Source organism: Meriones unguiculatus, chromosome 7 (genome assembly GCF_030254825.1).
Source record: "Meriones unguiculatus strain TT.TT164.6M chromosome 7, Bangor_MerUng_6.1, whole genome shotgun sequence".
Classification (NCBI taxonomy): Eukaryota; Metazoa; Chordata; class Mammalia; order Rodentia; family Muridae; genus Meriones; species Meriones unguiculatus.
Window position 1 is genome coordinate 79446027 of NC_083355.1, and position 15647 is coordinate 79461673.

General features: G+C 46.7%; 1 protein-coding gene across 3 annotated transcripts in view; it reads right to left on the reverse strand.

The window, feature by feature from the left end:
• Positions 1-15647, reverse strand: part of Rtn1 (reticulon 1) — a 185862-nt gene that overhangs the window by 4917 nt on the left and 165298 nt on the right. For all 3 annotated transcript variants that reach the window (XM_060387632.1, XM_060387631.1, XM_021645513.2), the window contains 2 exons: positions 3249-3456; positions 98-236 (listed from right to left, as the gene is read on the reverse strand). In XM_060387632.1, coding sequence (XP_060243615.1) covers positions 98-236; positions 3249-3456 — 347 coding nt within the window. The remainder of the gene's footprint in view (positions 1-97; positions 237-3248; positions 3457-15647) is intronic.

Genomic DNA, 15647 nt, shown 5'->3' on the forward strand with positions numbered 1-15647 from the left:
GCTCGCTGCGTAGGGTCTGAACTGTAGCTGCCTACAGTAGCCTTCCTTTCGGGAGAAGCACTCAGGACTGTCAGGCAGGGGGAGGAAGCCGTCATACTTTGAGGGAGTCCACCAGGTCCTGCACGAGGAAGAGCCTCCGGAGCTCTTTCAGGGTGCCGTTCACGTACAGCTGCAGGCAGTCCGTGTACTTCTGGATCTGCTCCTGGGACAGCGTGATCTCCAGCTCCAGGTAGGCCCTGTCAACAAAGCATCCCGAGAGAATGCCGTCAGAGGCCTGAGCTGCACCCCAGGGCCACGCAAGTGCTCATCACACTGGGAGAACCATGGCTGGGTCACTCCCAAGGGCTCTGGCTGCTGGCCGGAGGACACCGAGCACACTCTGCTCCTGTACTCCGGGAGGGCAGAATTTCTCACTCTCTGGGGGTTCCGTGACTCTCGCCACACAACACAAAGGGTTGAACTGGTAGCACAGAGAAACTAGGAAGGACGGAGAAAGACGGGGGCGGGGCGGCGGGGGGAGCAGGCCACTCCTTCACTGACTTTCCATACACAACCACAAAGGTATGAGTGTCTTCCTGGGTACCGGAGCGATCTGAAAACCCCAGCTGTCACACTGTTCCCTGACAGACGCTAAGAGTCTCTGTTTAAATTCTGAAACTCGCTTCCAGGTTTGAACAATGGTAACATCCGTGGCCTGGACCGTATTAAATACTCATTGGTCCCAGTGAATGATGTTTTTAGTAATGAGTTTTGTGTTTTGTTTTTGTTTGTTTGTTTGTTTTTTCATTTGTTCAGGTGGTTATTTTTAACCCACAGGTGGCAACCTAAATAAAATATAGAATATATTTGTGTAATATTCACAAGCGTTCTTTGCTTGGCCACACTCCTCCACCAGGCTATGGCTTCCCTTCCCTTTTCCTCCTCTCCTATCTGAAGATGGCTCTGGACAGCCTGCCTAGCCTAGAGTTTTTAAAGGCATGAGATGCACAGAGCTGGAGGAGCACCAAGCAGTCTTTGTCTTGAGTTGTAGGGAGAGTTATGGACTAAAGGCTGTGATCCTCTAGAACTCCGTGCTGAAATCCTCACTCTTAATGCTGTTGGCATTATCAGCGTGGTACCTTGGAAGGTGATTATTTCAGAGGATGGAACCCTTATGAATGAGACTGGAGCCCTTGAGAGTCCTTTTATCCTCTCTATTGGAGCCCCCAAAGAACTCTTGATGCCTCATGAGGATCTAACAAAAAGGTATATAATTCAACCACAGGGCAGTTTCATTACAGATTTTGCACAATCGGGAGAAATGCATGTTTTCATCATTTCATCCAGTGAGTTTATGGTACTTGGTTATAACAACCTAAACTGACTTGGGGAGTTTATATTTAAATTTTAAGGCTTTCTTCCCTTGGAGACAACACTTACTTGTCCAGATAGTATGCTGTGATTAAAAACACAGAATCAAGTATCTCTTTGCTGACACAAGTGAATACAGTGAAGCAATTTTAAACTTTAAATTTGCCTGCTAGAGGACAATAAAGGAGTCAGGCTACATAGAGTTTTCCACTTTTGTTCCTGTAACTGGTACCAGAAGCAGGAAGCCAAATGGGCCCTAAGTCCCATGCTTCAGCCTTGGGACAAGAGCATGGCAGTCACAGAAGCAATGAAGGAGAATGTGCAAGAACCATGGATGGCCGAGGACAGAGCTGGGGCAGAGGAGAACAGCCGAGTGGAGGACTTGGCCACAGGCTAGTGCCACTCAGATCTGGGCTGTGTGTGTGCTGCCAGAAACGAAGACACGCCACTTCTGCGCGCTCTCACCTGCGGGCACAGGAACATGTCCAAGCCTCGGCCCAGAGGGCCCAGTAACTCACGTTAGAAAGAGGTGTCATTGGCATGCACCATGAGTGCGCATCATGAGGTGCCCACAAGTGTGCACACTGTCAGTGCCCACTGGCACTGAGGGCAGGACCAAGATGCTGAGGGGAGCGTATGAGAGCAGCCTCGACCTTCAGGCTACCCAACCTCTCACTGGGCACCGCTTTCTTTTCTGAGGCTCTGCCGCCTCTGGGGATTTGGGCCGGCGGGCACTCGAGGCCGGGTAAGGGACACGCAGAGCCGGCACCGGTGAACTCCGGCCTCCGGCCCAGGCGCTGCAGCATCGTCACGTCTCATCCAGGTCTCACACTGACCCTCAATGATATGACACGAGGACGCGTGAGGTGGGGCCTGTGGGCGGCTGGCAGGTGTGTGTGACACCCGCCCTGAATTCTGTGCTGAGATGGAGAAGTTAGCTACGGTGGAGTTGGTTGGATGCCACCGGCAGGGCTACCACTGCCCTCTGCCACCCGTGCTTACCTACACTGTTCATAGGTTGCCCTAAAGAGCTGGGGAGGGGAGGCTGAAGAGACAGCTCAGCAGTGAAGTGCTTTGTGCCCTTAGAGTTCCCAGAACTCAGTGCCTTCTTGGGCACCTGCATACATTTGCATTCACACATAAGAACATGCATGAGCACACACACACACAATTATTAACAATAAAGTATCTTAAAAGACTAAAACTTCTCTCCCTTCGGGTAGTCACTCGACCCCAATTTTCCCTGCCTCTGCATGTGGTAAGATCGCCCATGAACCTCATAGCAATCAGAAGCTTGGGCCTGTAAATAAAAATCCCAACATCCCGTCCTCGTTCTGCAGTGTTGACTGGCCACGTGACTTCCTAGAACCTGAGCATTCCCATCCCTACATAGGGGTTACGGTGCCTGCCCTGTCTTCCTTCTCAAGAAGGTTGAATTAATAATTGTTGGAATTCTCTTAAAAGGGAAATGAAACAAAACAAGGGATGGGAGAGATGGCTCGGAGCTTAAGAGCACTTGCTGCTCTTTCAGAGGACCTGGGTTCGATTCCCAGCACCCACATGGCCCTACAACCATCCATAACCCTAGTTTCAGAGGATTCAACAGGCCCTCACGTGGTGCACATCCATGCAGGCAGAACATTTTGCACAGACACACAAAGCAAAACAAGTAAATCTAAAACGCTTTTTTAGAAACATTGCACACAGAGAACAGGTTGTGATTGCTTTCGTCCCCCAGTAGTGTTGTGATAAGAAAGAGTGTGTTATAGAAGCGACCACCAGTGACCTTCAGTGGTTAAAAGGTGGGGGAGAGTTCAGGAAAACTCTAGGAGGTTGCTGGGAGGCAGAGGGAGCACCCAGAGAGACAGGGTGAGGGCTAGCCAGCCTGGGGCACTCACTTGAAGGGGTGCCCCTCATCTGTTTTCTGCACAGCTTGTAGAACGGACTTGTAGATGCGGAAGCTGATGGTGGCTGAAAGGGCGGCCAGGGCCAGGTAGGCAACGACGCTCACCACGCTGAACTGGGTCAGGGAGAAGAGCAGCAGCAGGAAGCTCCCAAACACGATCCCCGTCTGCTTGATGTCACGCCAGTACAGGAGGTCAATAGCTGTGGAGGGGAACAGACACACACACCGCTCAGCCCCCGCAGGACCCGGGTAAGCCCGGGACCATTCTGCTGCTGCTGGGGCTGCAGTCTCCCACTTGGCAACGGGCAGAGAAATGATGGCGACACTGACTGATACTCCATTTTGATTCATTAAAGTCCCCAATGCTAAGGACAGTTCAGATTCACAGCCATGACTCCAGCGAGCAAGGATATCGCTATGGGTGTGTGCAAGCATATTGCTATGGACGCTACCTGTATGGGGGCTGGGAGTACGTGATGTTGAGACACTTGAAAATACAGAAATTATGTGGAGGGCCTGTTCTTCCCTCTGATCACACTGATTACATGCACAACTGGAGGCCTTGCTGACAATACTGGGTCTCAACAGTGGCTCAGCAGATTAGCTGCCGCTGAGCATAGATAGCAAGGAAACAGAGTTTGGGAAGGAAGGCGGTGCCTTTGCAAGGGAAGTAGAGGAGACCTCAGCCAATACCACGTGCACCTGAACGGAAACAGTTTTCTTCCAAAATCCAGGAGAAACTGGCTGTGCAACAAACCCTGAAGTTGACACTTGCAGTGCTGTGGCTTGTACCCAGGGCCTCTTGTGTGTGAGTGAGGCCTTTAACCTATCTCTTAAACCTGTTTAAATGTTTTCTTTTATTACAATTATTATTATAGGACTGTGCCACCAGCCCCGGCTGGCATTTGGATTAAACTTTTTGCATACTCTCCGTGGTGGTCTGAATAAGAAAGGCCATCATAGGTTCATATATTTGAATCCTTGGGTCCCAGCTGGTGGAACTGTTTGGGGAGGATTAGGAGGTGTGGCCTTCTTGGAGGAAGTGTATCGCTGTGGGCGGGTTTTGAGGGCTCAAAAGCCCACGCAGTTCCAAGTTTCTCCCTCTCTGCTTCCTACTTGTGGGTAAAAATGTAAGCTCTCAGCTCCTGCTCCAGCACTGTGCCTGCTGGCTGCCGTGCTCCTAGCCACTATGACAGTAAAACCCTCTGCAACCATGAGCCTCGAGTCTAAACACGAAACCCATTTATGTTTCATATGTAACATACACACCCAGTGTGGAGGCCACTTTAGACGTTTCAAATCATTTCTGTGCAGGCTACAGAGTTTCACGGTGTGGTATTTGCCATGTGTGGCATATTGGCATCTCAAATTGTGTCTGTTAGATCGGATCAAGGGTAACATGCCACACCTGCTGACGATCAATGGCTGATGAGGTGACACGGAAACAGTGTCCAGGCAAGTGCTGAACCCTCCTCCCAACACACTCATCTCAGGGGGCTGCAAGGCAAGACAATCTTTCCCCTGGCCTCAAGGGCCTCCAGCAGTATGAGACTGGAGAGAAATGTCCTTCCTACCAATTTTCTTGCACCACTACAATGGTCCCTCAATGGTTTCAACTCAAAGTTACCAACAGACAGCCATTTGTTTGAATAAAAAGCAGGAGTCCTTTTCTCTTATGACACTTCTCTGACACAAGAAGCAGGGAAAGGAAAAGCTCAAAGGTATGTTTGGGGATGAAACAAAGATTTTTATTTCCTTTTAAAAAGTAGGGTCAGGGCCACAAGTCGGCTCCAGAAGTCATTGTTGTCCTAAAGCCTCTTTCTACCCAATCATCTATCATACTGGTTGACCATTAGAAATAAATTTCCTTCAATAACTTTCTTTGTGTCCCCAAAGTCCATGTCATCATTATCTTCATATATATATATGAAGATAATACACACACACACACACACACACACACACACACATATATATATATGCCAGAACCAGACATTGTATGAAAAGACTTGCTTTTCCTTAACAATGATCACAGGATATGCCCAAATAATCTTCCCTTTAGAAGAGTACCAAAGTATAATATTTTCAGGAGCAGAAGACCTTTGGTAATAAATGATCTGTGAACCCCTATAGCCCCGAGAGCAGGTAACAGAGGTGGGAGAGGCCAAGATCTCTACATGGCCTGGCTTCTCTTGGTAGGCTCGGAGGCAGTAAATCTAAGTAGGCCTTGGAGGAAGTCTAGACCAGCCTGGCTGAAGGTCTTGGGCTGTGGGGAGCCTTCAGCAGCTCTGCTTGTTGAGTTAGTCAGGAGCCCAACCCCAGGCTTTGCGCTGGGAGACAGGGCCATAATAATATATGAAGTGTGAAAACAGGGAGACACTGTTCAGTTACAAACGAGCAACTGCAGTCTGTAGGCAGTGTGACCTCCCCAGCAGGCAAGCGGGGGTACAGACAGCTTGTAAGGAGGAGATTTCCTGGAGTACTGCGATTGCTGGGGAAGGTGCTTGACACTCAGCCCTATGACTGGAGAAGGAACACGGGAAAGTCTACAAGTTGTTTTCAGACCAGAAAGACACAGGCTTTGCCACTTCTACCTGATTCCCCACTGAATGAGTTGCTGAACACCTGCCGTTATAGGTCCTGCCTAGAAAAGCCTTCTACATCTTTGACCCCCTGCTCAAAAGGCAGAGAGCGGCCGGTACCCAGTCTGGGGAGATCTTGGAAGAATCTGTGGGCAAGGAGGTTAACTGAGTCCAGGTGTTTGGCCAGCAGCCAGCAGCCCTGTCCATCAAGCTAAGATTCCGAGAAGCTTCTATTTAGTCGATCAACAGAAGATGTCTTGTAAAGGGTGGGCTGTGGACTCTGGGTTCTTTGTGTTGGTATTATCTGTGTGGACACTGAAATGTTCAGAGCTTTCTCCCCAACGAAATAGTTGTGTTTTTCAGTTTCTGTTAAATGGCCCCTCAATTCACGCAAAATCAACTTTGGGCCATATCATTCTATTTTAAGCTGATTTCACAAGGAGCTACTTAATTGGGTTGTTTTTCTTTTAGCAAAATCAAGTCCTTATCTATCGTTTCTTGATCACTGGTTTTCTAACGGGCACAGGAATCAAGCAATTATAAAATGTTCTTTTTTTAAGGTTGTGGAGGCCTAGCTGGGATGACCAGACAGTCAGTTGAACAGACCCCAACTCAATGCCATTCTGTCTGTATTGCAGAAAACATGAGTTGCTACTGAGGCTGTGATAGTCCTGAAGCTGTCTGAAGGAAGATGTGGGGGTGTTTTGTAAGTTTGGGGTACAGTTGTTAAGGGCATGAGGTGGTTAGGGAAACATGCAGGATGAGAGCAACATTTCCAAATGCAGTAAATGAGAGGTTACCATCACTGATAAAAGAGGAATGTTAGGGTTATTTGGGGGTGAAGATGATACTTGTTTTTAAACCCCTAGATTCTGACACAAGACCTGGAGATAGAGCCACAGCCTGGGGTATGATGAGACTGGAATCTCAGAAAAGTATGGCATTATACACAAAGTTATTTATTTTTTTTACATGCTTCAAAGTTAAATGCTTTTGAAAGGTTCTGTCACAGTAGCCTCAAGTTAAAATAGCCTTTGAGATCATATCTGTAGAGCTATTCAGGGGTCTGTGCACAGTAGGCAGCTGGAGAATTGATAAGCCAACAGAACTGAACGTTGATAAACAGGATGTACTACTGGCACTTGGTTGCATCCGGAATAGAACAAAACAGTTGAGTCCCTGGAAATGGAGGAAATTTCTGAGAAGTGGGAGGCTATGGGGCACAACTTAGGATGAAGCCACTGAGTCAGACAGAAGTGGAGCTACACAGAGAGTCTGAGGCTCTCGGTTTGACACAGCAGTGTAGATTCCAGTATCTGTGAAGATAGAAGCTTCCCAGAATTCCATGGGAAATACTGCGGCCACACTAAGGGAAGTGAGGACTGGGAAAGGGCATCTGGGTCTGGACACTGGAGCGCTGGGCAGCCCCGTGCAGGCAGCCATGCTGGGAGTAGCAGGGTAAAGGAGTAAGGGGCTGAGGAAATGGAAGTTCAGAGAGACAGGGAAGATGGCCATCTGTGGAGGAGCAGCTGTGTCCACAACCCCAACTCGACCTTCTAACTGAGAAAAGGGTGGGTGTGTAGTGAAAACGAGTGGGGGAAGAGTTCTGAAAGAGAAGACAGGTGACTGAGCAAGGACTCGGAGAAGACGGATGGATTAGTCATAGCCTTTCTTCCCAAGAAAACAAGGAGAGAGATTTTAGGAAAAGAAGCAGATTCGGACACAGATGTGTTGAAGTAATGTGACGTGCCTGGAAACTGAACTCTGATCTGACATGGAACATGGTCAGTGGGTCTTCCTGAGTCTGTGGAGGTTAGGGGTGTGGCTGGGCGACAGCAGGAAAGGTTGAAGCCTGTTTTATGCAATAAAGTTGTGACAAGCCACACATGGTGACTGAGCGATTGAATGTGGCTGAGTGCAAGTGGGGCAGATGCTCTGCAAGTGTGAACTAAAATACAGGGATCTAGACTTAGTTAGAAGAGGAAGAAGGAGAAAGAGGAGGGGGAGGGGGAGGGGGAGAGGAAGAGGAAGAAGGAGAAGGAGGGGGAGAGGAAGAGGAAGAAGGAGAAGGAGGGGGGAGGGGGAGGGGGAGGGGAAGGGGAAGAAGGAGAAGGAGAAGGAGAAGGAGAAGGAGAAGGAGAAGGAGAAGGAGAAGGAGAAGGAGAAGGAGAAGGAGAAGAAGAAGAAGAAGAAGAAGAAGAAGAAGAAGAAGAAGAAGAAGAAAGAAGAGGAATGCTGCAAAATATCTGGTTAATGATTTCCATGTTGATTATATGTTGTAAAGCTAATGGTTTTGGATATGTTGGGTTAAATGGAATACACTATCAAAATTAACCTTGCCCATTTCCTTTGACTTTTTAATGCTGCTGCTAGAAAATTTAAATATTTACATGTGGCTTACATGACGTTTCTGTTGGGTGACTCCGCTATACAATGAGGACTCCAAAAGGAAGGAATAAAGGAATCACCCAAAGGCGACAGGGGCTTTGATTAAAGTCCGGGACTCCAGGTGAGCAGGCAACAGGATTCCATTCAGGGTGCTGTGGTCAGTAGGTACTGAGCTGGCCTGGAGCTGAGAACTGACACACAGCACACAGTGAGAGGGGACTAAAATCCAAGGGGTCAGAATTGAAAATGCAGTACCTGGGCCCCCGGCTTACAGCGGGAGACAGGCGGACCGGGAGAGTGGGTCGGAGTGCAGGCAAGTGGTTCGGTGATCCAAGACGGAGTGGGACCTGTGGGAGGCGATGAGGCTGTGATTCCAGAAGGGAGCTTCTGTGCCCTGGGTTCGAAAGGCTGGCTTTTCTCAGCTGAGTTTTGATGGGACTGATGGGAATCTGTGGGCAAGCTTTGCCATATCTGCGACGGTTTGACTATAGCTTGTTCCCCACTGAAGTTCATTGTGGAACTGAATGCCCATTGTGAAGTTTAAGAGGGTAAAGAACCTAATCCAACTAAGGGATTTAGAAGTGGAGGCACAGAGCAGGGATTAGGATGGAATGAAATAAATCCTCAGAATGGAGCTCCTGTGAATGGGCACTGGTGGCTTTAAGAGGAGGGAGAGACCAGGACACAGGGACATTAAGTATGCTCCCTGTTTCTTGTCACCCGATGCCCTGTAGCACCTCAGGGCTCTGCCAGCACGAAGGCCATCACCAGGTCAGGACCCCAAATGTGGACTGTAAAACTGTGTGCCAAAACAAGCTTTTCTTAACAAGTTACCAAGATGGTGCTACCGTGTCATGACCAACACCAAGTGGAATAAGACCACAGAGGAAACGGAATAGTAGGCCCCTGGATGAGGCTTCCTTAGTAATCCTACAACTGCAGCGAATGACCTCAAGCACCTTGGTTAGAAGAGAGACGGTTTCCCTCCTTTAATATCCACATGCAGAAAAGCCAGCAGGAAGTTAGGCAGTGGGCACATATTCACTGAGCATGCTCATAAGGGCAGGCACATCACTGCATCAACTTGACAATTCTCATAATGAAGTCCACTCTGCTAAACACCCAAGAGGCGGCACACTGGATCTGAAAGGGTGCATCAGCGGGTTCTATCATCAGTTTGAGAAATGGGCTAGGCTTGGTGGGTGATCTCATCTTAGCCCACAGGTATGAGACCATAGCCACCAGGAACAAGAACTAATGCTGTCAAAGATGAACTGAGAGAGCTGAAGAATCTCACTATCAAACATCAAACCAGAGGGCCAGTAGCTTCCGTAATCTCGCTGAAAACAGAAAAGGCGATGAGAGCAGTGTTCCATGTTTAGAAGTACTGGAAATTAAACATGATGTCAGTTTTCTAGACAGAAATACTGCGATCCAAATGCTTTTGGTTTGGAAACTCTTTTAGATGCATACAGCTCTCTGACCCCAATATTGGCTGTGGTGTTCAGAAAGTTGATTAAAAATGTATAAGCAAAGGAGGCAGTGGTGAAACCATCCATATTTTATTTATAAAACAAAATGTGGCATAAGTAAATATAAAATGGCAATAAATTAAACAATTGCATTATCGATCCATTTCTTTCTTTCTTTCTTTCTTTTTTTTTTTTCTGAGACAAGGTCTTACAGCCAAGGCTGACCTTGAACTCACTATGTGAGCAAGGCTGCTCTTGGATGTCTGTTCCTCCTACCTCTGCCTCCTGATGCTGGGATCAAAGACATGTACTATCATCTCCAGCTACCACCATTATCTGGAGATTATAGGTGTCTTATAGGCACCCACCTCCCTCGTCCAGAAAAGCACCATTGTGTCACAAGTTAATACTACTTAAATAAGGACAAGTAGGAAAATTTAAAAAGAAAAAAAAAAGTTCTGTTGTAGAAATATCAGCATTTCAAACAAAGAATCACTGACGAATAATATGATATTGATGGTTACAGACTTTTTAACCAACTCGCAATGCTCTGACTGCAGTGACCAACGACCTCCTGAGAACTCATAGCAGGCTCCACAAACCTGGGCTTTCTCCAATCCAGCGTCCAAAGAAACGATGGGAAAGCCAGTTTCCGACTGATCTTCATGAGAGCAGCAGTATGTCACCATAGAGCGCTGACACAAAGACACTAAAATGACTTGCCCTGCTTAGCCTCCCATTTTACACTGAACAGGAAAATCATAACAGAATTGCAGTACACCACTTCAGAGACCTTCAAAGACGATGCCTTTCAGTGGAGTAAACCCCAATTTACATTTACCACGACGGAGGGTCCACACAGCGGTACTTCAAAAGGTAGTCCAGGAAACCCTGGGTCCAGCTGGAGAGCTAGCTGCTGGCAGAACTCCTGATGCCCTTTTCCAGGCCCGCCCCTCATACCACCTAAACAGCCCATCTAGCGGTCAGGAAAAAAATGCCAACACTATTTCTAGATGCTTCAGTAATCCCGTGGATGTTTTGAAAGGGAAGGTGCAAGAAACTCAGCATTTCCTAGGCATAGCAAAAGGGTCCAATGTTTAATCCACTCTCGACATGAGCTTTGGAGAAACAAAGGAAAACAGAGGACTTGATGGTCAAAGCCATGGAGAACAGCAATGTCTAATACCTTTCTTCCGAAAATGAAGACAACTACAGCACAATTCCCACCCGCCGCTGCGTGGCTTGGATGGAAGTGAACTGTGAGATGGTCACGAAACCCTTACCATTTCCCTGAGCTGGAAGTGACTGGATTCTTATCTTCAAGCTAATCAGTAGCACTCCTGTTTTCTCCTTACTGTGAGGGGAGCACAGTGACGACCAGGTCCCGGGTCACCATGTGGGACCTGGCCAGGAAGAGAAGCCTGGCAGGCTGCACACACTTAAGCTTCACTTTCTTCTAACCCTTAGGCTAAGTCAAGGCCTCACTGGCGAGAGTCGGGTATTTTGGTCATCAACCATAATTAGCCAGAAGATTGTTAAGTGTTACACACTGTCTTAAAGTTCATTGTGGCAATGGAACTGAAAAGAGCCTCGGAGGCACATGGGTGCCTTCTGTTCTGATTTCTAAAGTATATACTTGATTTATTTTGGCCAAAATCACAACAGTGGAAACATTGCTTGAACCAAAAAGATGTATAGAGGAATGTTTTCTCCTCTTAAACAGTCCCATTTGCTAAATCACTGTGCTCTTGCAAATGTGATTATATTTGACCTCTGATCTTTCAAGAATCTCTTCGCTAAAGTGTAGCTTGGTAAAGCCCAAATCTAGTGATAGCTAACATTTGTTTTGATTCAGCTGCCACCTAGTCAGATAATTCTCTTTATGTGTTTTATTTATTGTGAGACGCGTTATCACTTTGGGTTGGCTCTGGAGCCCTGAGTAGCCTCAAAGTCACGCAAATTCTCCTGCCTCAGTCTTCTGAGCACTAGGATTGCAGGCGTGAGCCACTGTTGTTGGGCCCAGAATATGTATTTTACAGATTCATTAACATCAAGTTTTTAGCCTTGAACTGTGAGTTAATTACAAAGAAGCCATATTTTCTCAAATGGCTGTGGTCGTTTCAAAAGAAAAAGCAAAAGAAAAGTAGTGATATGAAAGAAATGTATGGGGTAGTACATGTGGGGATTTCGGTGTGTGTGCATGTGTGTGTGTGTGTGTGTGTGTGTGTGTGTGTGTGTGTGTGACAGAAAGAGAGAGAATTCTTTTTCTCAACAAGGAGATGACATTCTGACCCTGAAAAGCATACACTCAAGGTCTAACAGGTCTTTTTTTTCCCCTGCTGGGTTCTGTGGATTTTTAAAAATTAACGATACTATAAACTAATTTAAGACAAGACTCCATATTTATATTCCAAAGAGAGACGGTCTAAAAATAAAGAAGGCCAGCCAGCTGTGGTGAGTGTCTCACCCTCAACCTGTATTCTGTGTATTCTTCACAATGCCCCAGTCAGAATAGCGCTGCTGTTTTTTTTTGTTTGTTTTTGTTTTGTTTTGTTTACAGAGTAAATACCAACTCACGAAAATCTGAGAAAGAGAACAGACCTGAAGACCATGGATATAGATCAGCATTTTTTGTCAAGCCGTCTTATCCATTTTAAAATGCTTACTTTTAACATAGATATTATAAAAAGTCCATGCATGTAGATTAAACTGAAACATAATTAGAATGACTCCAACGGGTTCCCGTGGGATCTCATTAGAATCTACACCAGGGAGGAGTTTGCTGTGTAACACTCTGCTGCAATAGTTGGCATTTTCTAATAATGAGGCCAAATAAAAACCTGATGTTGGTAAAAGGTAAGACTGGTCTGCTGCCACATGTAAATGCAAAACTCTATCAAATTCCCATATTTCCTTATTTACATGTGTGTGCATGTGTGTCCTCTGCTCAGGAGCCATCCATCTCATCTTTTTGAGGCAAGGTGTTTCACTGGGAACTGAGGTTCACTGAGGTTAGTCTGTCTGGTCAGTAATCTCCAGGAACCTGCCTGTCACCACTCGGCAGTTCTGGGACTACAAGATGACACTGAGATTTGGGAGCGGCGGGGGGGGGGGGGGGGGGTTGGGAACTTTCTTGAGACCTCAGGCTTATGCAACTGGTACTTTATCGACTGAGCTATTTCCGCAGTTTTTCAAATGCAATTAAAAAAAAAAAGAGTGACTATTTCTTTCCATGTGTGTGCCTAAGACATGTATGTTTGTTTGGGTCTTTAATAAATGTTTTGGCTAGTAACAGCTAGATCTGACCATCCGACACATTTCCACAGAGCACTGTAGGCTACCGCAGAATTCCGAAAAGAATTCCTTTCGGAAGACTAACCAAATGCTTCATCCAAAGTTTGCATTCTAGAGTCACGATGCAATAAGGTAGGAAGTGGGCCTTCGCATCAAGCACGTAACGGATTGCCAACTCCACTGTAGTACCAAAGATGTCACCCAGCAAATTTGCTGAGCACAGTGAAATCCAATAAAGGGGTACAGTCAGAGTCCTGTGGGTGTACGTTGCTCATTATTGTCTTCCTGGCATAGGATCATTTGGATTTGAATTGCGGTTGAAAACCAATATAGGTCAAATTGCTGATCCTCTCACTCTTAAGCCCTGAATTCCCTGCCCAGTATAGTGAGAGGAATGTCATGGAGGCTTAGGACCAAGTAGTTGTTAATATTTGTCAGAATGTAGAGTGATCAACCAGTGATGGCGGGGATGAGGAAAACAGTAACGTAAGTTAAGGCCTGAGCGCGCATTACTGCGAGATAGAGAGAGGTAGATGGGAGTTCACGTTCTGGTCAGTCAGCATTAGCAGGGGAGGTTGTGAGTGCTGGGAGGGGAAGGGCCTTTTCCTGCTGATTTTGCCACTTCTCACAAGTCTCACTTTAGCTCCTAATCATCACCCTCCACCCAAGAGTCAACTGGAACTCCGAAAGAAGATCCTTGGCAAAACGAGAACTCCTGAATATGAGGGCTATTCACCATTGTACAGACAGCTCATCTGTGGATAAATCACTGAGGAGAGCACCAGCCGCCTCAGGGGCAGATGGCAGAGCAGCGGGAAGCAGGGCTCGGGCTGTCACTAGCTGTGCACTGGACGGAGGCTTCATCTATCACCTGCGAAATGAAACCGTGAAAACAAACGTCCACGCACAGGGTTCGAGAGGATTGAACAAAACCAGTGAAATGGCCTCAATAAAAAAATGCTAAGACGGTTGTGAACTGGAAGGTTAGCGCCATCAGGAAAGGGAATCCTGTAAATTTGTTTGTTTTTTTTTTGAGATAGGGTCTCATGGGGTGTCCTTGAGCTCACTGTGCGAGCAAGGCTTCCTTGAACCTCTGATCCTTCTGTCTCTGTATCCTAATGCTGGGATTACAAGTGTGTATAGCAATGCCTGACTTAGCCTCGTCTCTGTAACCATTTTCGGTTCTGTTGTTGTTGCTTGTTTGGTCTACAGTCCAGGGCAACCTCTGTACCATCTTCATGCCTCAGTCTCTTCAGTGCTGGTAATATAGGAGGTATGAGCTGCAACGAACTGTCTTTAGCTAAAAATCATCTCTCTCTCTCTCTCTCTCTCTCTCTCTCTCTCAGACTCACACACACAGAACCCGTGCACTCTAGTTTTGTGATGCGTTTCAGTGAAGCACTCTGACGTAATTTGTGGATGAGAATTTTAAGCATGCAGAGGAAGCCTGAAGTCCATGCGTTTTCTGTCTAGGCAAAGCTTCCCAACGCTTCCGGAGGACATTTTCAGCAGCGTCTCCTGAGGCCTAACTGGACTGGCAGCGGCTCCAAGGACACACCCATGCCATCTGTGTACTGAGTGCTGCTGGCCTAAGAGTTGAACACACGATGAATTACTATACATTGGCAGCTCCAACCCTGTATACATATATTAAACTCATGGAAGGAGTAATTCTTTTTTTTTTTTTTCTTAACAAATCACAGTGCTAAGCTCCAGGGTGGGGCCCAGCAGCCTTTGTGTTTCTTAAGCATGCCAGGTGGGTCTCAGGTGCAGCCAGGGATTAGAACAAATTGCTTCGAATGACAGGGAACTCGGGTGAAGATGTGTCTAGAGTCTGCTGTAGGTTTAGTCTATGGGTGAAAGTTCTTAACAGCAGCGGGCACGGGGGGGTTGGGGGAGGGGCAACAAAGGAGTAATTCCTTCTTACCACAGCTCTTTGGTGGCACAGAACTACCTAGTTAGCGTTTTTTTGTTTGTTTGTTTGTTTTTGTTTTTTTTGTCAGTTTTCAAGTTAATGGCTTTGTTCTATTTGAGAAAAGAAAATCAATGAATCTAATGACAACCAAAGGTCACTGGGTATAAAGGCTCTTCCGCAACCCTGAATTAATCTCCACAAGTATCGGTATGGCTGGAAAGAGACACAGTTGCCTTCAGATAGTGAATTGTTGCATTTCAGGCCAATTCCTGATTACATAAAAAAAAAAATCCACTTCACAATTTAAACTAAACCAATGCAAAACCCTTAGCTCTACAATGCCACAACGCTCCGCATCTACACAAATAAAACGCAAAGCCTGCCACCTTTTAATATCTGCCTCTGTTAAAAGTGGAAGACACCCAGAGTCAGACCCTGATCACCAGCCTTTACGTTCAGCTGCGCTTGCTATTCTTAAGAAGACACGTTTGTAGAACGCGTGCACCCACCTGATGGGTCTAAGCACACACGCATGTAGACGGGAATGTTACAAAGCATCTTCGCAGCCAGCTGCTCTGTTCAGCATATGCTGTTCCCTCCAGCTGTCATCATTTGCTAAAATTACACCCCTCGGCCGCACAGTTCTTATTTACTGGCTCTTAAATTCATGGTCTACCTATGTCCTTTGGACAGTAATGTTTCTAACAGGCCCATGGGAATTGAAGCAGACTGCTGTATTT